This window comes from Scyliorhinus canicula, chromosome 21 (assembly GCF_902713615.1).
Source record: "Scyliorhinus canicula chromosome 21, sScyCan1.1, whole genome shotgun sequence".
Classification (NCBI taxonomy): Eukaryota; Metazoa; Chordata; class Chondrichthyes; order Carcharhiniformes; family Scyliorhinidae; genus Scyliorhinus; species Scyliorhinus canicula.
This window is the reverse complement of record NC_052166.1, coordinates 55,442,326-55,465,738: the sequence shown is the minus strand read 5'-3', so window position 1 is coordinate 55,465,738 and position 23,413 is coordinate 55,442,326. Positions and strand designations below refer to the sequence as shown.

The 23,413-nt window shown below is 43.7% G+C and overlaps 1 protein-coding gene across 1 annotated transcript in view; it reads right to left on the bottom strand.

The window, feature by feature from the left end:
• ddx31 (DEAD (Asp-Glu-Ala-Asp) box polypeptide 31) overlaps positions 1-23,398 on the bottom strand; it is a 125,129-nt gene extending 101,731 nt beyond the window's left edge. The window contains exons 1-6 of the mRNA XM_038782410.1: positions 23,020-23,398; positions 18,800-19,074; positions 16,508-16,583; positions 15,855-15,898; positions 15,375-15,445; positions 9,096-9,160 (exon numbers count right to left, since the gene is read on the bottom strand). Coding sequence (XP_038638338.1) covers positions 9,096-9,160; positions 15,375-15,445; positions 15,855-15,898; positions 16,508-16,583; positions 18,800-19,074; positions 23,020-23,127 — 639 coding nt within the window. The 5' untranslated portion in view covers positions 23,128-23,398. The remainder of the gene's footprint in view (positions 1-9,095; positions 9,161-15,374; positions 15,446-15,854; positions 15,899-16,507; positions 16,584-18,799; positions 19,075-23,019) is intronic.
• Between the last annotated feature and the right edge of the window lie 15 nt (positions 23,399-23,413).

Genomic DNA, 23,413 nt, shown 5'->3' with positions numbered 1-23,413 from the left:
GAGACGCATCATTTAATCCCTATACACATTTGTTCAACTGTGTTAGCTGCCTCAATGGGAGGACGGAGAAAATATCTCTCTGGAGCTGATGAGCCTGCAAAAAGGCAGCTTTTATATCTATAGATTTGCATTCCCATGCCTTTGTGGCTCATAGAGCCAAGAAGATCTTTAAAATAACCTTTCCCGCCGTAGGTGAATCTACTCTTAAATCCTGATCATCTAAGTTTTCTTCAAATCCCCTTGCCACAAGCCTGGCCTTTGCCTTATAAGTTCCATCCGGTAGAACATAGAACATAGAACGATACAGCGCAGTACAGGCCCTTCGGCCCTCGATGTTGCACCGACATGGAAAAAATCTAAAGGCCATCTAACCTACACTATGCCCTTATCATCCATATGCTTATCCAATAAATTTTTAAATGCCCTCAATGTTGGCGAGTTCACTACTGTTGCAGGTAGGGCATTCCACGGCCTCACCACTCTTTGCGTAAAAAACCCACCTCTGACCTCTGTCCTATATCTATTACCCCTCAATTTAAGGCTATGTCCCCTCGTGCTAGCCACCTCCATCCGCGGGAGAAGGCTCTCGCTGTCCACCCTATCTAACCCTCTGATCATTTTGTATGCCTCTATTAAGTCACCTCTTAACCTTCTTCTCTCTAACGAAAACAACCTCAAGTCCATCAGCCTTTCCTCATAAGATTTTCCCTCCATACCAGGCAACATCATGGTAAATCTCCTCTGCACCCGTTCCAAAGCTTCCACGTCCTTCCTATAATGAGGCGACCAGAACTGTACGCAATACTCCAAATGCGGCCGTACTAGAGTTTTGTACAACTGCAACATGACCTCATGGCTCCGGAACTCAATCCCTCTACCAATAAAGGCCAACACACCATAGGCCTTCTTCACAACCCTATCAACCTGGGTGGCAACTTTCAGGGACACCGAGATCCCTCTGCTCATCCACACTACCAAGAATTTTACCATTAGCCAAATATTCTGCATTTCTGTTATTCTTTCCAAAGTGAATCACCTCACACTTCTCCACATTAAACTCCATTTGCCACCTCTCAGCCCAGCTCTGCAGCTTATCTATGTCCCTCTGTAACCTGCAACATCCTTCCGCACTGTCTACAACTCCACCGACTTTAGTGTCGTCTGCAAATTTACTCACCCATCCTTCTGCGCCCTCCTCTAGGTCATTTATAAAAATGACAAACAGCAACGGCCCCAGAACAGATCCTTGTGGTACGCCACTCGTAACTGAACTCCATTCTGAACATTTCCCATCAACTACCACTCTCTGTCTTCTTTCAACTAGCCAATTTCTGATACACATCTCTAAATCACCCTCAATCCCCAGCCTCCGTATTTTCTGCAATAGCCGACCGTGGGGAACCTTATCATCCATATACACCACATCAACTGCTCTACCCTCGTCTACCTGTTCAGTCACCTTCTCAAAGAACTCGATAAGGTTTGTGAGGCATGACCTACCCTTCACAAAACCATGCTGACTGTCCCTAATCATATTATTCCTATCTAGATGATTATAAATCGTATCTTTTATAATCCTCTCCAAGACTTTACCCACCACAGACGTTAGGCTCACCGGCCTATAGTTACCGGGGTTATCTCTACTCCCCTTCTTGAACAAAGGGACCACATTTGCTATCCTCCAGTCCTCTGGCACTATTCCTGTAGCCAATGATGACCTAAAAATCAAAGCCAAAGGCTCAGCAATCTCTTCCCTGGCTTCCCAGAGAATCCTAGGATAAATCCCATCCGGCCCCGGGGACTTATCTATTTTCACCTTGTCCAGAATTGCCAACACTTCTTCCCTACGCACCTCAATGCCATCTATTCTAATAGCCTGGGTCTCAGCATTCTCCTCCACAATATTATCTTTTTCTTGAGTGAATACTGACGAAAAGTATTCATTTAGTATCTCGCTTATCTCCTCAGCCTCCACACACAACTTCCCACCACTGTCCTTGACTGGCCCTACTCTTACCCTAGTCATTCTTTTATTCCTGACATACCTATAGAAAGCTTTTGGGTTTTCCTTGATCATACCTGCCAAAGACTTCTCATGTACCCTCCTTGCTCTTCTTAGCTCTCTCTTTAGATCCTTCCTCGCTTCCTTGTAACTATCAAGCGCCCCAACTGAAACTTCACGCCTCATCTTCACATAGGCGTCCTTCTTCCTCTTAACAAGAGATTCCACTTATTTGGTAAACCACGGTTCCCTCGCTCGACCCCTTCCTCCCTGCCTGACTGGTACGTACTTATCAAGAACATGCAATAGCTGTTCCTTGAACAAGCTCCACATATCCAGTGTGCCCAACCCTTGCAGCCTACTTCTCCAACCAACACATCCTAAGTCATGTCTAATGGCATCATAATTGCCCTTCCCCCAGCTATAACTCTTGCCCTGCGGGGTATGCTTATCCCTTTCCATCACTAACGTAAAGGTCACCGAATTGTGGTCACTGTTTCCAAAGTGCTCACCTACCTCCAGATCTAACACCTGGCCTGGTTCATTACCCAAAACCAAATCCAATGTGGCCTCGCCTCTTAGAACATAGAACATAGAACAGTACAGCACAGAACAGGCCCTTCAGCCCTCAATGTTGTGCCGAGCAATGATCACCCTACTTAAACCCACGTAACCCGTATACCCGTAACCCAACAATCCCCCCATTAACCTTACACTACGGGCAATTTAGCATGGCCAATCCACCTAACCCGCACATCTTTGGACTGTGGGAGGAAACCGGAGCACCCGGAGGAAACCCACGCACACACAGGGAGGACGTGCAGACTCCGCACAGACAGTGACCCAGCCGGGAATCGAACCTGGGACCCTGGAGCTGTGAAGCATTGATGCTAACCACCATGCTACCATGTTGGCCTGTCAACATATTGTGTCAGGAAACCCTCCTGCACACATTGTACAAAGAATGACCCATCTAATGTACTCGAACTATATCTTTTCCAGTCAATATTTGGAAAGTTAAAGTCTCCCATAACAACTACCCTGTTACTTTCGCTCTTTTCCAGAATCATCTTCGCCATCCTTTCCTCTACATCCCTAGAACTATTAGGTGGCCTATAGAAAACTCCCAACAGGGTGACCTCTCCTTTCCTGTTTCTAACCTCAGCCCATACTACCTCAGAAGAAGAGTCCCCATCTAGCATCCTATCCGCCACCGTAATACTGTCCTTGACTAGCAGCGCCACACCTCCCCCTTAAAAGGTAGAACCTTTTCCGTCTGTGGGATAGAGCTTTGTCCCCTATCTGGTACTTCCGTGTATTCCCCAAATTTACTCCAACGATGCAGATTTTGCCGTTTGACATCTTTGATAACTTCTTCATCTATTTTATTGGAAGCCACCAAAATCTCACGTGCATGTGGGCTTCTACTCCTAATAGTATTCATAGTCTTACTCATGTTCCGAGACCTTGATAAACTACGCCCCTCTCCTGCCTGGTATCTCGTTCTGTACTGCTACTGCTTGATCTTTCCCTTCTGCTGTGGGGTGTCCTTTCAATAGTTCTAGACCTATTCCTGCGGACCGGTTCACTATCCGATGTACTATCTGAACTGGCACTGCGTTTCTGTGCCCTCCATTTTTGAACTTTCTGTTCCCAATCCATTACCTTGACTCCCTCCCCTGAATGCTGTGCATTCAACCGATGTTTATACTTTCCAGTGGCCTTCCTTGTTCTACTAATAACAGTTGCATCCTGCCATTGAGTAGACCCTTCAGGCAAGTATGTCAATTTTGTACCAACTTTTGACAGTTGTCCTTTCGGAAAAATGGCCTGTTCTAAATCATCAGAAGTGTTTTGTTCCTCTACAGAAACTCTTGCCTATATCAGTTAACTGGTCCTCATTGTTCTGTAACACGTGCGTACCAGATGACTCTGGTTCTTCGTCATGTCTGTCTGCTCTGTCTAAATTTGAAGTCTGCACCCATTATCCTTGATGAATGTACCCTAACAGTTTGATTGCCATGTTGCAAAATATTTGTTTTGCCATCTATGCCTATTATCTTCCCTGGGCCTTTCCATTCATTAAAATTGTCTCTCTTATAGTATACTATGTCTCCTTGCTGAAAAACGGTATTTGATGGCCGTACATTATGCCTTGAAGCTCTGTGAATTCTTTCAGAGACTTCTGCTTCCAAAAAAGCTTTTCTACTGCTTAGTAATGCATTTAAATGCTCCGCAAAGGCAGAGCTAATTGTAGTCCCTTCCCAAGCTGGAGGCTGGTCATCCAAAATGGATGGAATTTTAGGATTTCTACCAAACACCATTGATAGGGACTATAGCCCCCAACGATCTGCAATAAATTCTTTGCAAGTACCGCCCATGCGAAAGCTGAATTTAGCTTGCAGTTTGGTCTGTCTGCCAAAATGTTCCAGAGCATGTCATCTATTACCGCATGGTGTCTTTCACAAACACCATTACTCAATGGGCTTTCTGAAGCCGTATTCAGAACCGTGATATTCACGTTTTCACACATATTCCTAAACTCATCATCAGCAAATTCTCCCCCATTGTCCGTAAGGAATTTTGCAAGTGGGCCCATTCCCGTCCCTCTCCATTTTTCCAAGATTTGATCCAGAATTACTCTTTTCTTTACTTTGTATAATCGTTGATTGACTAAATCTGGTTCCTAAATCTACAAAATGCAAAATAAATATATTATTGGCTTTATCCCAGATCTTAAGGTCCATGGCCACAATGTTGTCAAAATTCCTGGCCAAAGGTAGGGTTACTATCGGTCGTGCTGGTGTCCTTCTGTACTTCTTACAAACTTCACAGCAATCACTAACCTGTTCTATTAGCTTAGATTAGTCTTCATCCCTTACATCCTTTAATAAATTTTTCAGCCTCCAAGGAGACGGATGCGCAAATTGCTTATGCAGTTTTAATACAACAATCTTTTTATCAGCTGAAGTCCCATTTTCAACTGCCATTAACACATCCTTAACAACTGCACCGGAAATATTATTTGTCAGTAATGGAATACAATAGTGTCCCGACTGACTAAATTGTAAGTCCACCGTCTTTCCAAAAACTGTTGTCTTATCCTGTTCTATATCCAGTTTCATGTGTGCTTTCTTCATCGACAGTCTGCTCAGAAGCAAAGGTATCTCACTTGATACAACATCCGTGCTAATGAAATGATTCACTCCTGTGATATTGCAAGGGATCACCACTCTTTTCAGCGACTTCAGAGTATTATCATCCCAAACCTGAAACTTGTGGAACTTTCAAATTCCTTAACCTTGCTATGATTTTCAGCATTCAAGGCCTCCAGGTAACATTTTAACCAGTCATTCCCACACACAGTAGATGTGCAGTCACTGTCTAATACAGCACAATTGAAGGATTCTGCAACCAGCACCCTCATTACCAGCGTAAAACTGCTTGTTAATAGGACAATGCCTTCTTTCTGGTCACTATCTTTTTCCTCTTCGGACTCTTCCGTGTGTGTGTTGCTTCAAACACTATATTATAACGTGTTGGACAGTTGAAAGCATAATGGTGTTGAGAGTCACATCGAAAACATCGATTTATCATATCCCGTGCATTTCTGGGGTTAATTTTCCTATTGTAGGTTCTAACTGGGTCTCTGTCTTCATAATTTCCAGGTCCCGACCTCCTTCTATAGTCTTGGAACCTGTTCGTAGCCATACACATACAGTGCAGAAGGAGGCCATTCGGCCCATCGAGTCTGCCCCGACCCACTTAAGACCTCACTTCCACCCTATCCCCATAACCCAATAACCCCCTCCCACCCTTTTATGGTCACTAAGGGCAATTTAGCATGGCCAATCCATCTAGCCTGCACATCTTTCAACTGTAGGAGGAAACCAGAGCACCCGGAGGAAACCCACGCAGACACGGGGAGAACGTGCAGACTCCGCACAGACAGTGACCCCGCAGGGAATCAAACCTGGGACCCTGGCGCTGTGAAGCCACAGTGCTACTCACTTGTGCTACCGTGCTGCCCTGTTAGTAGTGTATCTTCGATATTCTGCTTTATTACAGACTGACCTATTTGGGTCATCGGTGCCATCAGAATCAAATATTTCCCCAGAAACTTTTTTAAAGCTTCAGTCATCTGATCGAATAAGATATCCTTATCCGCAAACTGAACTCCTGTCAAAACCAGGAGCTTATCCATGTTGCTCACTCTAGCACAGTCAAGTAATTTCAAGGCCAATACAGACTGTGGAAATTCCAGGTTGTGTTTCTGCAGCCTTTTATATAGTCTGCCAAATTCCATTATATCGTCTTCCATGGAGAAATCTTCTGTTTTCCGGAACCTATCAAAATCTGACCATGCTTCAAACGCACTTAACAAGTCATCCTTTTTATAAATCTTCTCCATATAATGTAATAGAGTCTGCAGACCTTCTTCTGAGTCTAACTCTTCCAATTCCAGCTCAGAAAACAGTTTGCTTTGGATTTTACTGACATACGGTAGAGAAAGAGCCAAAGCCATACCTTGTTTTCTCTTTCTCAAGGCAGCTACAGTCCCCATAACTACTGCACTTCTCCATTGGTCGTGCGATCCCCTTTCAGAAAATAAGGGGGAGGCAGTAATATCCGGCCATCTTTATCCTAGGTTCAGCCATATATCTTCTTTTTTTTTCCTCACCCACTCCTTGGTTTGGTCTGGAAAAGTTGTATCTTTCAACCCTTCACATTTGCACAGCAACCATCCTCTACCATTTGTTAGTCGTTTAGCTACTGTTGTATAGAGTCAAAATTTCTGTTCCTTTTCACAAACACCTTTATTTCACTTCAAATTCTGCACAAAACGCTATCATCACATCACCTGACACAAAGGCCACCTGAAGCCTCTTTACATGTCAGTGTCAATTTTTGGATACTTAATATAAATGAGACAACTAATTGGAATGTCTCTTAACCCATTACTTAACAGTAACTTCCTTCCATCCTTCCTTCCATACAACCAGCTCAGTAATACTCATTAACTGTTACAAGATACAATATATGATTAATCATCACATGCTAGTTCAGCTCTTTTCACTTGAGCTTCGGAAGCTTCTGAAGATCAGATCACAGGACAAAATATCAGACACTCAAATGCTCACACGAGTTGGCATGCCAAGCATTCACACCAAGCTGAGATAGTGACAACTGAGTTAGGCTGGTCATGTAGCCAGAATGCCTGACACTGGCTTACCAAAGCGAATCAGGGAGCTCAAGTCTGGGGAGCTCTCTCATGGCAGTCAATGGAAGTGCTGCAAGAACACTCTGAAGGCTTCACTTGGGAGCTTTGATATTGACTTCAAGTCCTGGGAGAAACTTGCCCAGTATTGCTACAACTGGCGCAACCAAATCAAAAAAATAGCGTGGCCTCCTTTCAGAGTAAGCTCATGTCAGGCAGAGAAATTACAAGGATAGGAAATCCAAACCAGAAACCTGTCCAAAACACAATCACCTGCCCTATTCCGTTCCATTGTAGCAGAACCTTTGAGAAACAGATATTTGGCCTCAGGAGTCACCTACATAGCTACTGGAACCCTACCAAATATTTCAGAAGATGGACATGGTCATCCCCATCTCGAAGGACGAACAAGGCAAGATTTCAGCTCATCCGGAGTCCAAAATAAATTATATGGTAATTTTACAGAGAAAAATGTTAGGGGGAAATGTATTTTTTCCCAAACATTTTAATGTGGGTATACAAAGGAATCTCATTCAGAGTTCCTCTGTTGTGAATACTGGAGAACAGGGCTGGACTGAGGTTATCAGGCTCGTGACTTGGAAGCATTATAGTCTGACCAATCCAATACATACCACTTTGGGTCAAATAGATAGGAAGGCACCAGACTGGATTGATGAAAATTAGGTCAGGATGGGAGCAGCCAGAACACAAGAGATTGAGAATGGATATTGAGGCAGAATAGCCTTGAATCTCAGCCTATAACTCAAGAGGAGGGCAAAGAAGTTTTAGTTGACAATAATTGAGGTAAAGTCTATCACCACAGTCACTGGGGGAAAAAAAAAGACATTTTTATTATTTTCTCAAATTAGCTTTAAACTGTGGACATTTTAAAAATGGTTGCCTGCGGTGTTTTGGGGATTTAGCTGCAACTAGATGGTGGGTGGTGTCATATGGATCAACCCATCAGGATAGATTCACCTAGTATTAGTAAAATGATCACCCAGACAGTTTTTAAATTGATCATTTCGTTGTCTTCACAGAATCAATGGTGATAATTTTCAAGTTGGAGAGCAGCTGCTGTGACCCCAGATTTAGCTGGCATGAGGCTTTTATGCTATTTGAAACCCAGGCCTCATTAACGTGCATTCAGTGAGCAGAGCAATGGTTGGAGGGGCCTCAACATTAGGGACACCCAATACAGATTAAGCCATCACTTTGCCGGATACCTCAATTGAGTCTGCAAGCATTATCCTGAACTTTCGGTCGCTTGCCATTTTAATTATCTGCTCATTTCCCTCTCTGGCCTTGACCTCTTGTACTGTTCCGCTGATGTTTGAGGGACATCACCTTATCTTTCAGTTAGTCATTCTGAGCCTTCAGGGCTCAGCACTCAATGATTTCAGATCATAACCGTTGCTTCTCATTTTTCAGACACTGTTGTGAGTAATTGTTCTGTTTACAGCTCTTCTTGATTTTTAAAAAAACATGTCCCATTAACACCCTGTTTTGCCTTGCCCTTTCACCCATTTTGTCATTTAATCACTTGTGCCTTTCCTTTTGTTCTTTCCTCTGTCCCCCTTTTCTCAGCACCTGTATTTTCTTGAAACCGGTCACACCTGTAACATTTTCCACTTCTGATGGTCACAGAGCTGAAAATGTTGCCCGTTTCATTCTCCAGACGCTGTTTGATCCACTGAGTATTTTCATCATTCATAATATTTTGCTTGTTCTTCATAGATACACTTTAATTTTCCATGCATTTTAGTAGAAACATTCTATAACCGATTAGAACACTATCACATATTTTACACAAAATGGAAGAGGCTGTCAACAGCACTCAAATATTTACTGATCATCAGACGGGTAACAACGTACCTGGATTTTCGGTTGAACAGACTGCAAAGACTGGACCAGAGGGACACCATATGCTAATGTTTTGCCTGCATATAAACAACAAAATGAGATTGGACAAGTGACAATCCGTTTCCCCTCTGCAATAATTAATTGCAATAATTAGCTGCTATTACACACTAATTAACCAAACTTATAATTATTGATTTACTTTATTAGACAAACTAATGCAGCTCAATTATCCTTTTGAAAGCAAGATTTATCAACTTTTTTTTAAAATAAAGAGGTACATAGGTGGGTACTCATACCGGAGTTGCTGAATTGACATTTTTGTTCATCTTCTATGATTTACTCGTACCTCTCAGCACCAAGCAGAGTTTATAGTAATCTGTTGAACTGTGTAAACAGGTCACTGAAAAGATTCTTGCCTTGCCTGATAAAAATACTTTTTGTTGAAGCTTTTCGTTTTGCACTCAGCAGGACAATTCGCAAAATACCAACTCAAGTGAAAACAACAAATTCATACTGTATGAGAAGAGCGCGTCGATTGGTTGGCAAGTGGACTCTGATTGGTAGAGGCATTGCCACAGAAAATACACCAGTTTCTTTCAGTCTCTTTCTTCAGTAATACTCAAATTCAGAGTATAATCTAGTTTTCAGAGGCTAGATTCACAGTATAAAAAGGATCCAGCTACAGTGCAGACTTTGTTTGCACTGGAGTGCTGAACTGGGTGCATTTGAGTGCTACAGTGAGAGTTTGGTGACTGAGGGAGTTAGGTGAGGAGGGAGCAAGGTGCTCCTTTCATTTCATTTCCGCAAAGAGCGAGAAGGGAGCCAGGAGTTTACAGAGTGCAGCTGACTGGAAGCAGAGTCGGAGGGCGGAGGTCCAGTTGGTCTACAGGGCAGTTATATTCTGTAACGTAAGAGGGGAAGGAGGCTAGGGCAGTTGGATGCTCCTCCTGCAGGATGTGGGTGGTGAGGGATACCACCGGTGTCCCCACTGACTATACCTGCGGGAAGTGCAGCCAACTCCAGCTCCTCAGAGACTGTGTTAGGGAACTGGAGCTGGATGAACTTCGGATCATCCGGGAGGCAGAGGGGGTTATCGAGAAGAGTTACAGGGAGGTAGCCACACCCAAGGTACTGGACAAGAGTAGCTGGGTTACAGTCAGAGGAGAGAAAACTAACAGGCAGACAGTGCAGGGCTCCCTCGTGGCCGTTCCCCTTCAAAACAAGTATACCGTTTTGGGTGCTGTTGGGGGGGATGACCTACCGGGGGAAGGCCCTAGCGGCCAGGTCTCTGGCACAGAGTCTGGCTCTGGGGCTCAGAAGGGAAGGGGGGAGAATAGAAAAGCAATAGTAATAGGAGATTCAATAGTATGGGGAATAGATAGGAGATTCTGTGGTTGCGAGCGAGACTCCCGGAAGTTATGTTACCTCCCGGGTGCCAGGCCAGGGATGTCTCAGATCGTGTCTTTGGGATCCTGAAGGGGGGGGGGGTGAGCAGCCAGAAGTCGTGGTGCACATTGGTACCAACGACGTAGGTAGGAAAAGGGGTGTGGAGGTAATAAACAATTTTAGGGAGTTAGGCTGGAAGTTAAAGGCCAGGACAGACAGAGTTGTCATCTCTGGTTTGTTGCCGGTGCCACGTGATTACGAGGCTAGGAATAGGGAGAGAGTGCAGTTGAACACGTGGCTGCAGGAATGCTGTAGGAGGGAGGGCTTCAGGTATTTGGATAATTGGAGCGCATTCTGGGGAAGGTGGGATCTGTGCAAGCAGGACAGGTTGCATCTGAACCAGAGGGGCGCCAATATCCTGGGAGGGAGGTTTTCTAGTAGTCTTCGGGAGGGTTCAAACTAATTTGGCAGGGGAATGGGAACCGGATTTGTAGTCCAGCAACGAAGGAAGCCGATATTCAGGACGCCAAAACGTGTAGTGACGCAGTGGGGAAGCTAACACTGACGAAGGAGGGTACTTGCAGGCAAGGAGATGGGTTGAAGTGTGTATACTTCAACGCAAGAAGCATCGGGAATAAGGTGGGTGAACTTAAGGCATGGATCAGTACTTGGGACTACGATGTAGTGGCCATCACGGAAACTTGGATAGAAGAGGGGCAGAAATGGTTGTTGGAGGTCTCTGGTTATAGATGTTTCAACAAGATTAGGGAAGATGGTAAAAAAGGTGGGGGGGGGGGGGGGTGGCATTGTTAATTAGAGATAGTATAACAGCTGCAGAAAGGCAGTTCGAGGAGGATCTGCCTACTGAGGTAGTATGGGTTGAAGTCAGAAATAGGAAAAAAGCAGTCACCTTGTTGGGAGTTTTCTATAGGCCCCCCAATAGCAGCAGAGATGTGGAGGAACAGATGGGAAACAGATTTTGGAAAGGTGCAGAAGTCACAGGGTAGTAGTCATGGGTGACTTCAACTTCCCAAATATTGAGTGGAAACTCTTTAGATCAAATAGTTTGGATGGGGTGGTGTTTGTGCAGTGTGTCCAGGAAGCTTTTCTAACACAGTATGTAGATTGCCCGACCAGAGGGGAAGCCATATTGGATTTGGTACTTGGTAATGAACCAGGGCAAGTGATAAATTTGTTAGTGGGGGAGCATTTTGGAGGTAGTGACCACAATTCTGTGACTTTCACTTTAGTAATGGAGAGGGATAGGTGCGTGCAACAGGGCAAGGTTTACAATTGGGGGAAGGGTAAATACAATGCTGTCAGACAAGAATTGAAGTGCATAAGTTGGGAACATAGGCTCTCAGGGAAGGATACAAGTGAAATGTGGAACTTGTTCAAGGAACAGGTACTGCGTGTCTTTGATATGTATGTCCCTGTCAGGCGGGGAAGAGATGGTCGAGTGAGGGAACCATGGTTGACAAGAGAGATTGAATGTCTTGTTAAGAGGAAGAAGGAGACTTATGTAAGGCTGAGGAAACAAGGTTCAGACAGGGTGCTGGAGGGATACAAGATAGCCAGGAGGGAACTGAAGAAAGGGATTAGGAGAGCTAAGAGAGGGCATGAAAAATCTTTGGCGGGTAGGATCAAGGAAAACCCCAAGGCCTTTTACACATATGTGAGAAACATGAGAATGACTTGAGCGAGGGTGGGTCCGATCAAGGACAGTAGCAGGAGATTGTGTATTGAGTCTGAAGAGATAGGAGAGGTCTTGAACGAGTACTTTTCTTCAGTATTTACAAATGAGAGGGGCCATATTGTTGGAGAGGACAGTGTGAAACAGACTGGTAAGCTCGAGGAGATACTTGTTAGGAAGGAAGACGTGTTGGGCGTTTTGAAAAACTTGAGGAGAGACAAGTCTCCCGGGCCTGACGGGATATGTCCAAGGATTCTATGGGAAGCAAGAAATGAAATTGCAGAGCCGTTGGCAATGATCTTTTCGTCCTCACTGTCAACAGGGGTGGCACCAGGGGATTGGAGCGGGGCGAATGTTGTGCCTCTGTTCAAAAAAGGGAATAGGGATAACCCTGGGAATTACAGGCCAGTTAGTCATACTTCGGTGGTAGGCAAAGTAATGGAAAGGGTACTGAGGGATAGGATTTCTGAGCATATGGAAAGACACTGCTTGATTAGAGATAGTCAGCACGGATTTGTGAGGGGTAGGTCTTGCCTTACAAGTCTTATTGAATTCTTTGAGGTGACCAAGCATGTGGATGAAGGTAAAGCAGTGGATGTAGTGTACATGGATTTTAGTAAGGCATTTGATAAGGTTCCCCATGGTAGGCTTATGCAGAAAGTAAGGAGGCATGGGATAGTGGGAAATTTGGCCCGTTGGATAATGAACTGGCTAACCGATAGAAGTCAGAGAGTGGTGGTGGATGGCAAATATTCAGCCTGAGCCCAGTTACCAGTGGCATACCGCAGGGATCAGTTCTGGGTCCTCTGCTGTTTGTGATTTGCATGAATAACTTGGATGAGGGAGTTGAAGGGTGGGTCAGTAAATTTGCAGACGATACGAAGATTTGTGGAGTTGTGGATAGTGAGGAGGGCTGTTGTCGGCTGCAAAGAGACATAGATAGGATGCAGAGCTGGGCAGAGAAGTGGCAGATGGAGTTTAACCCTGACAAGTGTGAGGTTGTCCATTTTGAAAGGACAAATATGAATGCGGAATCCAGGGTTAATGGGAGGGTTCTTGGCAATGTAGAGGAGCAGAGAGATCTTGGGATCTATGTTCTCTCAAGTGGATAGAGCTGTGAAGAAGGCCTATGGTGTGCTAGCGTTCATTAGCAGAGGGATTGAATTTAAGAGCCGTGAGGTGATGATGCAGCTGTATAAAACCTTGGTAAGGCCACATTTGGAGTACTGTGTGCAGTTCTGGTCACCTCATTTTAGGAAGGATGTGGAAGCTTTGGAAAAGGTGCAAAGGAGATTTACCAGGATGTTGCCTGGAATGGAGAGTAGGTCTTACGAGGAAAGGTTGAGGGTGCTAGGCCTTTTCTCATTAGAACGGAGAAGGATGAGGGGCAACTTGATAGAGGTTTATAAGATGATCAGGGGAATAGATAGAATAGACAGTCAGAGACTTTTCCCCTGGGTGGAACAATCCATTACAAGGGGACATACATTTAAGGTAAATGGTGGAAGATATAGGGGGGATGTCAGAGGTAGGTTCTTTACCCAGAGAGTAGTGGGGGCATGGAATGCACTGCCTGTGGAAGTAGTTGAGCGGAAACGTTAGGGACCTTCAAGCGGCTATTGGATAGGTACATGGATTATGGTAGAATAATAGAGTGTAGATTAATTTGTTCTTAAGGGCAGCACGGTAGCATTGTGGATAGCACAATTGCTTCACAGCTCCAGGGTCCCAGGTTCGATTTCGGCTTGGGTCACTGTCTGTGTGGAGTCTGCACATCCTCCCCATGTGAGCGTGGGTTTCCTCCGGGTGCTGCGGTTTCCTCCCACAGTCCAAAGATGTGCAGGTTGGGTGGATTGGCCATGATAAATTGCCCTTAGTGTCCAAAATTCTATGATCTATGATTAACCGAGGACAAAAGTTCGGCACAACATCGTGGGCCGAAGGGCCTGTTCTGTGCTGTATTTCTCTATGTTCTATATTACCAAACGGCTAATTGAAAAGTCTCAATGGCAATGTCAGTAGTATATATGCTGGGGCCTTCATACCTCTAATATGCAGATTTTTCTTACTCGTGTAGTTTTTTGAGATTCTCCAGTTTTTATTTATGTAAAATTGCACATCCACATTTGAGATCAACCATGAGTGGTACGCCATGATCATATGGACAACCTGCAATGTTACTTTCAAGAGTTGTGCATTATATTTAAACAAATGCACTCCAGATGATATTCAGCATACTTGCTGTTTTCAACACTGTTGTTATTTTTATTTCAACAACAATACACCCTGGTATTCAAGACAAACAAACTACAAAGGACGTAATTTCATAATAAATGTTTAAAAAGCTCATGAATTCAACGTAATGTATCATTGGATAAAGGCGAATTACTGCGAACGCTGGAATCTGAAACCAAAGAGAAAATGCTGGAAAATCTCAGCAGGTCTGGCAGCATCTGTAGGGAAATAAAAGAGCCGATGTTTCGAGTCCAGATGACCCTTTGTCAAAGCTTTGACAAAGGGTCATCTGGACTCGAAACATTAGCTCTTTTCTCTCCCTACAGATGCTGCCAGACCTGCTGAGATTCTCCAGCATTTTCTCTTTGGTTAATGTATCACTCATTGTCAAGCATTAAGAACATTACTATATACGAATAAAATCTCAGTATCAGAGCCAACAGCAACAGCTAGTGAAGGGATAATTCTCAGCTCTTTTAGGGAATTTTGAAAGCCTCTCATTCTTCAGAGACAATCTTTCTTTATTTGAAATATTCATTCTGGGGATGTGGGCGTCATCTGCAGGGCCAGCATTTATTGCCCTTGAACTGAGTGGCTTGCTAGGCCATTTCAGAGGGTATTTAAAAATCAACCATATTGCTGTGGATCTAGTCAGGCCAGACCAGGTAAGGATGGCAGATTTCCTTCTCTAAAAGGCATTCGTGAACCCGATAGGTTTTTAATAACAATCGACAATGGTCATCAGACTTTTCATTCCAGATTTTTATTGAATTGAAATTTCCCCATTTATTGCCGCGTTGGGATTTGAACCTGGTTCCCAGGGCATTATCCTAGGTCTCTGGATTGCTAGTCCAGTTTCAATACGCCATTGCATCCCCTTTTGTCTCAATTTTATTGGCTTTGTTTCTTATTTCAGCTATTTGTGGCCATCTTTTGTATACGTAAAACAATTAAACAAAACATTAACGCCCAAGTACCTGAGCCAGTCTGTGATTGTACCAGAGCATCCTGCCCATCAAGCAACACGGGAATTGCTTGCTTCTGAATGCTTCAGGGAAAAGAAAAATTTATGAAGGGTTATTATTTTTAAAAAACCAACCTAGGACAATAAATATTATTTCTTCAGATTTATGTTATAGTTATAAAGCTTTTGTATGAAACCAAAGTCTCTTGCACTGGAAGTATAAATTTACATCCCCACACACAAGTTTATCAAATACCAATCTGTCATTCTCAGGCTAGCATTAGATTTTGATTTTTAAAAAACATTGGATTGCTTAAGATGAGCTTCCAGAAGCAAAACCAAAAGTTGATGCGGTTCAATTGATACAGGCACATAAGGTCCGTGGGTTATATCAATTGAGCATTGATAAGAATCCCCATTGCTGTAAAATCTTTAAACTGTAACATACCTTTTAACCACGGTTATCAAAGGAACTAAGGGTTCTGGGCCTTACCTGGTCATGTTAGAGAGCTTGAGGACATTGTGGAGTGTAGAGACCTGATTAATAAGGCAGAAAAAGAATATCTGATCAAACAGGGTGATGCATTTTTGACCATGAATCTAAATTAAAATGATCCTCAATCCCTCAGTCCTCAAACACCACACAAACTAATTATGACTCATCACTAAATGGAAGACTCCTCACACAGTAGTGCTTGTAAATTAGTGATACCCATGCTGCTGGGCAAGAAGAAAAGAAATACACATAACAGTTTAAAATCAGTCCACAGGTCAGTTATATTAAGAGCCCAGTTACTTATTTTCCACATAAAAATATGCCAAATTTGATCTGTGATGAAATGAAATGAAAATCGCTTATTGTCACGAGTAGGCTTCAATGAAGTTACTGTGAAAAGCCCCGAGTCGCCACATTCCGGCGCCTGTCCGGGGAGGCTGGTTCGGGAATGAGACTGATATTCAGGTTTTCGTTTGTCTCCCCACCATTTTCGCTAAAATTAAAAAGACATCAAACCTCAAAATTGTTGTCAGCATTGGTCCAGTACCAAATCATTAAGTGCCCACACAGGTAATAAACAGTTCAACTTTAGCCCATTATTTCTGAGTCTGGTGGTTAAATAGCCAATGGCAGATAAACCTTCTCCCTACCAGGTGTGGATGGAGATTGAGCTCATCAAAAGAGTTTGTTGTAAAAATCTTTTCCTTCAATGTTTTAACGGTCTGTCTGAGAATAAAAATCAGAACAATTAGAAAAAAACTTGTAAAGGTACATTTTTTTCACAATAATCGTGAGTAAAGAATTCCCTCATTTGGATTTAAATGACAAATCCAACATACTTTAATTACTAAATATTTTTTCAGATTGACCACGTACAGAAACTATTACACATTCCCATTTTATTTGCTGATTATCTTCTCTGTCAGAGAGAATTAACAGAGTGAGGAAGAAAAACAAAATATATGTTCTTATAATAATCTTTATTGTCACAAGTAGGCTTACATTGCAATGAAGTTACTGTGAAAAGCCTCCTCTTGTGAAGGTGTTTATTCAAATTGGGGTATATTCCCATGGGTACCAGTAGCTCTCCAGTATCTGTCCAATGGACTTTCATCATGTTGGCTATAGGAACATCTGCTGTTCCAGTGACGGGAGACAGACAATTCACTCATATCAGGAATCACAACCAATTGTTCTTATAATTGCAATTTCCATACTTCTCTCAATTTCACATGGTCCATCTCTGATTCTGCCCTCTCATCACTTCCATGTCTCTATTTCTGGCATTAGGTTATCAACTAGTATTTATTAGAAAGCCAGCGACTCCCACAGCTACCTTGACTACATGTCCTCACACCTTACATACACCCTGTAAGGACTTCACTCCATCCTACCAATTCCTCCATCTCCTTCACATGTTTTCATTTTTAAAAAATAAATTTAGAGTACCCAATTCATTTTTTTAAATTAAGGGGCAATTTAGTGTGGCCAATTCACCTACCCTGCACATCTTTTGGGCTGTGGGGGTGAAACCCACGCAAACACGGGGAGAATGTGCAAACTCCACACGGACAGTGACCTAGAGCCGGGATCGAACCTGGGACCTCGGCGCCGTGAGGCAACAGGGCTAACCCACTGTGCCACCATGCTGCCCATTTCACATGTTTTCATGATGCAACCTTCCACAACAGTGCTCAGATATCCCCTTTTTCCACAACTGAGGCCTTGCCCACCCCAAACCACACACTGAGGTTGATAGGTTCCTCGAACCATGTCAGTCACATTCGCCGCACTTCTGCTTTCACCCCTTGCCCTGCCTCCCAAAACCACAATGGAGTTTGCTCTGTCTTTGCCTTCCACCCTACCAACCTCTGTACTGACAGATAATTTTCTAATATTTCTGCCACTTTCAACGTGATGTCACAACCACACATCTTCTCTTCCCCTCTTCTTTCAGCATTCCGAAGGGACAGTTACTTCCATGATACCCTGGTCCACTCCACAGTTACTTCTAACACCCCACCCCCTTCCCAGATATTACACCTGCCCTTTTATCTCCTGTCTCCTAAACCCAAACATCCTTCCCAAGTGAAACAGGAATTTACATGTTCATCTTTCAATCTGGTTAGCACTGTTGCTTCACAGCACCAGGGTCCCAGGTTTGATTCCCGTTTGGGTCACTATCTATGCAGAGTTTGCACGTCCTCCCCATGTCTGCGTGGGTTTCCTCCGGATGCTCCGGTTTCCTCTCACAAGTCCCGAAAGACATGCTTGTTAGGCGAATTGGACATTCTGAATTCTCCCTCTGTATATCCGAACAGGCATCAGAAGGTGGCGACCTTTGGGTCACCTGGACTCGATCCATTAGCTCTTTTCTCTCCCTACAGATGCTGCAGACCTGCTGAGATTTTCCAGCATTTTCTCTTTTACTCGTTTCTTTTATTGTCCCATCACCATTCCCGTTGGCCCTGGAAGACTAACACTCATATCATTCAATCTCTCCTCTCTTCCATCCCATCAGTTGTTCCTTCTGCTCTTATCACACACAATCCTTGCTCAAAACCCATTAAATCTCTAACCATGCCCAGTTCTGATCACAGATCACAGGCCTGAAATGTTGACTTGTGTTTTTCTCTACAGATGCTGCCTGACCAACTGAGTGTTTCCAGCATTTTCTGTTTTCATTTTAGGTAGCCAGCATCAGTAGTATTCTGCTTTTCGATTCTTGTTCCTACAATCATTTCACCCACACACTTTCTGGAACAAAATCAATTTGCTGATTAAGAGTGGGTTTGGCTGGTTGGCTTCGGGAGAAGCTTTGTTATGCTGGTATGCTTTATCCCACTTGGCAGCTTAAAAATAGCAAAGATGAAGAGCTGTATCTTTTGTGGGGGAAATGCGCAAAAATAGCTTAAGAAATCCCAATTTTTTTCTGCTCCTACCTAGATATCTCTGGGACCTCGGGATTGTGTCTGAACAAAGAAGAGGTTTTCACAGGAGCTACTTCTTTTTTCTCCACTTTATCCACTAGATCTCTCTCGACCTTCCTTCTCTTTGGAGCCAGGCTGGGCAACCGTTCACACGAAGGATGTTTCTTGGCACTCTTGTATTTTCTTTTTGTAGTAGGAATTGTTTGATTTGGTTGCTTTGAAGAGGAAAGGTCACCTCTCGAGCTCCCCTTTAATTGGTGATTCCCTCCATTGGGCTGTGTCTGTTTCTGAAAGTAGTAGCAAAAATGTCAAAGCTTAGAGGTAAACAGTCAAAGCTGAGAGATAACTGTCAAACCTTAAGAGATAAAAACGCAATAAGAGTGAAGGAAAAGTTTTGTATTCAGTACATCTCATTCCTCTCTTCAACTCCATGGATATCATGAACCTTTTAGGATTGAGAGAGTGGCATTATTGCAAGGACATGGCTAGATGTTAAAAATTCAATATTTGTGGCAGCAAGAACTATATCACCTGAACCATTGAAATGTGCTCATCTTGGAGGGGATGAAGGGGGTTATTGACCCGAATTCTGCCCGACAAGCTTAGGTGGCCTGGCTGTTAAAGCCCCCCCCCCCTCCCTATTGTTTTACTGGGTAAAAGGTGCAAGATATTCACACATGTAGAAAATGGCAAAAGCATCTGTAATGACTGTGGGTAGACTGTTAGTCTCCAAGTCGCACAGGGAAGTGTTAAGAATGTCAGGGGTTGCTCTTGAGAGCGAGCCAGCCAGTCTCTATTGTTTATTATGCAGGTGGAAGCTCATACTCAGAATGAAGAGACCAAGTTTAAGACTGGAAGAATCTAAAGGGTAATTGTCACCATGAAAGTCAGTTTGGAGATTAGAAGTTATTCAACTGGAAGCCGAAAAGGGAAACAAGCCATCAGGAGCTGAGAATAGCTTTGGGCTGGTACTGGAGAATGAAGTACCCACTTAAGGGATAGAATAAAACACAAACATGGAGGAGGATTTTGGCAATTTGCAAAGTTAAATGGGGGTTATTTTCTGGAGCTTAGAGTATAGGTTGCCTACTGAATAGTGTTTAGACAATGTTGGTCTTAATTTGTTTATTTTTTTATTACATGTAAAAGTCTAAAACTTGAAATCTTGTCATGCAATCCACACTGGAAATTCAACTATCATTTAAAAAGTTGTTGGTCTCTGCAGGGGTCATAACAAATGATATGGCAGTGCAGAGGCAGTTTGATATTGCATCTGATTAATGATAATTGGCCTGAGATAACTCAATGCTGTTATCAAGACCATTAAGGACTTCCGGTGTGCATCATGGAGTGAGTGATCACACAGAGGCAGCTCCTGCCCACGGTTACAGAAAAGAGCTCTTTTTTAAGCAACACGGGTTAGAATTTCGATGAAAAGGCGTAGGTGAATGTTCGAGGAGTACTTTCCCACAGGAATAGTATGTTTCTTGGTTATCAGACCCTCAGAAACAGTGCAAGATTTGTCTGAAGCAGCAGCAGACAAAAGCCTCTGCAAGCATGCAGGTGGGGGAAGGGCCAGCTTAGAGGCCTCAAGCTGACTTGAGGGCCTTTATTAAAGCTGAATTCTAGCAGCAGAGGGAAGAACTGTGAAATGATCTCACCAAGGCCATTGAAGAAGCGGGGACGGACTTCCGGTAGCGATGATGCGGAGCTAAGCCGCACGTTCAGTGGCTCCCGCTATTTTCGGACTTTGGGGCTCTTTTAAGGGCTCGTAGTGGTGCTGTTTGGACTTTTCCCCGTGTGGGAACACTCCTTCTCAGATTCTCCACCGAGATCAAGACCATTAAAAAAAAAACTATCTTTACCCAAACCGTCAAAAATTTTAATAGAATTCCCAATCAAAAGAAAATAATGTTCCGGAGATGCAAGTGACACTATCAAAGATATATTTAATGCCCATCCTGTCCGCCCTAAGAAGGTGGTGAGCACATTTATTCTCATTTTCTGTTACTCTGAGACCATGAAAATGGTGGTGGGTTAGCACACTTGAGGGCATTAAAAGCCAATCACATGTGGATTAGGATCACGTATATACAAGATACCCTTCCTTGAAGGATGCTGGTGAAATTCTGAGTTTTTAATCATAATCTGGCAACTTTCATGTGCTGCCACGGGCGGTGGCCCACAAATCATTAGATATATTGAATTTAACATCAGTTTGTCATTATGGGACTTTAACTCTGAAGCTCCTGGGCTCAATACCGTAACCACTACACAATCAAACCAAACATCTAAAAATTTAATTAAGAGATTGTTCTCTGGGCGGCTCGGTGGAGCAGTGGTTAACACTGCTGCCTCACCGTGCTGAGGACCCAGGTTTGATACCGGCCCCAGCTCACTGTCGGTGTGGAGTTTGCACATTCTCCTCGTGTCTGCGTGGGTCTCACCCGCACAAACCTAAAGATGTACAGGGTAGGTGAATTGGTCACACTAAAATTGCCCATCAATTGGAAAAAATAATTGGGTACTCTAAATTCATTAAAAGAGATTGATCTCCACTAGTGTTTTATATCTAAAAACACTATACCTACCAAATTAGTAATTTATGCTTTCTTACACAAAATATGCTCTACATGGTTGATTGTCAGTTGCGGGTATGCATTTCAATGCAAGTCAGATCAATCAGATCAGATCCCCAGTCATGTAAAATGCTTGTCCTTCATTGCTCCATTTTCACAATTTTTCTTTACATAAATTAAGAAGGATTTTCTGAATATTTGACAAACAGTACCTTGTGCCATTGCAGTGGTGGGAAGAAATGAAGAGTAAATTCTAACAGTGTTCTTTCCAAGGGCTGGTGCAGACCTGATGGGCCGAATGGCCTCCCTCTACACTGAGGGGTTCTATGAAGCACTGGAGGAATCGCCAGTCTGGTTTCTCATGTCAGGAGTCTGAGACTCTGAGTTAGGGGGAAAGACTCTTGAGTTAGGGTGAAAAGGAAAGAATTGGGCTATTCAGTCGGGAAAGGAGGCTTGCTCGTACAATAAACATGATGTGGCGATGTCGGCGTTGGACTAGGGTGAGCACAGTAAGAAGTCTTACAACACCAGGTTAAAGTCCAACAAGTTTGTTTCAAATCACTAGCTTTCGGAGCACTGCTCCTTCCTCAGGTGAATGAAGAGGTAGGTTCCAGAAACGTTTCTATAGACAAATATAAACAATATAGACATATAGACAAAACTTTGTCTAAATAAATGTTTCTGGAACCTACCTCTTCATTCACCTGAGGAAGGAGCAGTGCTCTGAAAGCTAGTGATTTGAAACAAACCTGTTGGACTTTAACCTGGTGTTGTAAGACTTCTTACCGTATGGAAAATGTTATTAGCAGCAGAAATTATATAAGTTGAACAAACGGACAGGAAGTAATGATGTGCCATCAATTGGTGACACAAAGACGAGTTGTGGAACGAAACTGTGGCTTTAATAAGCTAAACAAGAACCTGCTGGCAACTGATCCCGAGCTGGGGCAGGGCCAGAGGTCAGCCACCTTTATTCAGAGCCTGAGGGAGGAGCCACAGGCGGAGCCAGCAGAGACAACAAACAATATATATAATAAAGTAACAGTGGTTTACCACAATATATACAATACAGTAACAGTGGTTTACCACAATATATACAATAAAGTAACAGTGGTTTACCACAAGTAATAAAAGTCAAACTTTAGGAAACATTTGTGAAAGGTGGGCAGCATGGTAGCATTGTGCATAGCACAATTGCTTCACAGCTCCAGGGTCCCAGGTTCGATTTCGGCTTGGGTCACTGTCTGTGTGGAGTCTGCACATCCTCCCCGTGTGTGCGTGGGTTTCCTCCCACAGTCCAAAGATGTGCAGGTTAGGAGGATTGGCCATGATAAATTGCCCATAGTGTCCAAGATTGCCCTTAGTGTTGGGTGGGGTTACTGGGTTATGGGGATAGGGTGGAGGTGTTGACCCCGGGTAGGGTGCTCTTTCCAAGAGCCGGTGCAGACTCGATGGGCCGAGTGGCCTCCTTCTGCACTGTAAATTCTATGATATCAGACAGACCATTGTTAATGAAGCAAGTAATGAACCGTTGGAAGGGACTTCCTGTCACAAAAAAAGTGGCAGAAGCAAAAAAAACAGTAAAATCAATTAAGGAAAAAAAACCGAACCATCTTTGCTCCCTGTAAATAACCCGCATGAAATGGGCCTTACCGCCTCTCTCCGCGCCCCGCGCCGCTGACAGCCCTTCTTCTGCCCGCTGCTGACAGCGGGCGCCCAGGGGTGGCTGGTGATGTTCAACATCAGCCCTTCATCGGCCATGCCCGCCACACGTGAGGAAGTCGGGCCTGGTCCAGTTTGGGCGCCTGGGACCAGGTTAGCTATGACCAGCAGCCCGGAGTTTCTAATCGTCAGAAAACGGATTGATTTAACCGATAAATAGACCAAGGGGCTCCCTCCTTCCAGTTACTAGCAGCAGCTATTTTTTTTAACGTCTCCTCCCCTCACAGATGTCGTCCGTCGGCCTTTCAAGCGGAATTACTTCACATTCCGGCTGCTTGGTGATATCAGGCGATATCAACGAACCGTCCGGTTGCTAAGAGGAAGG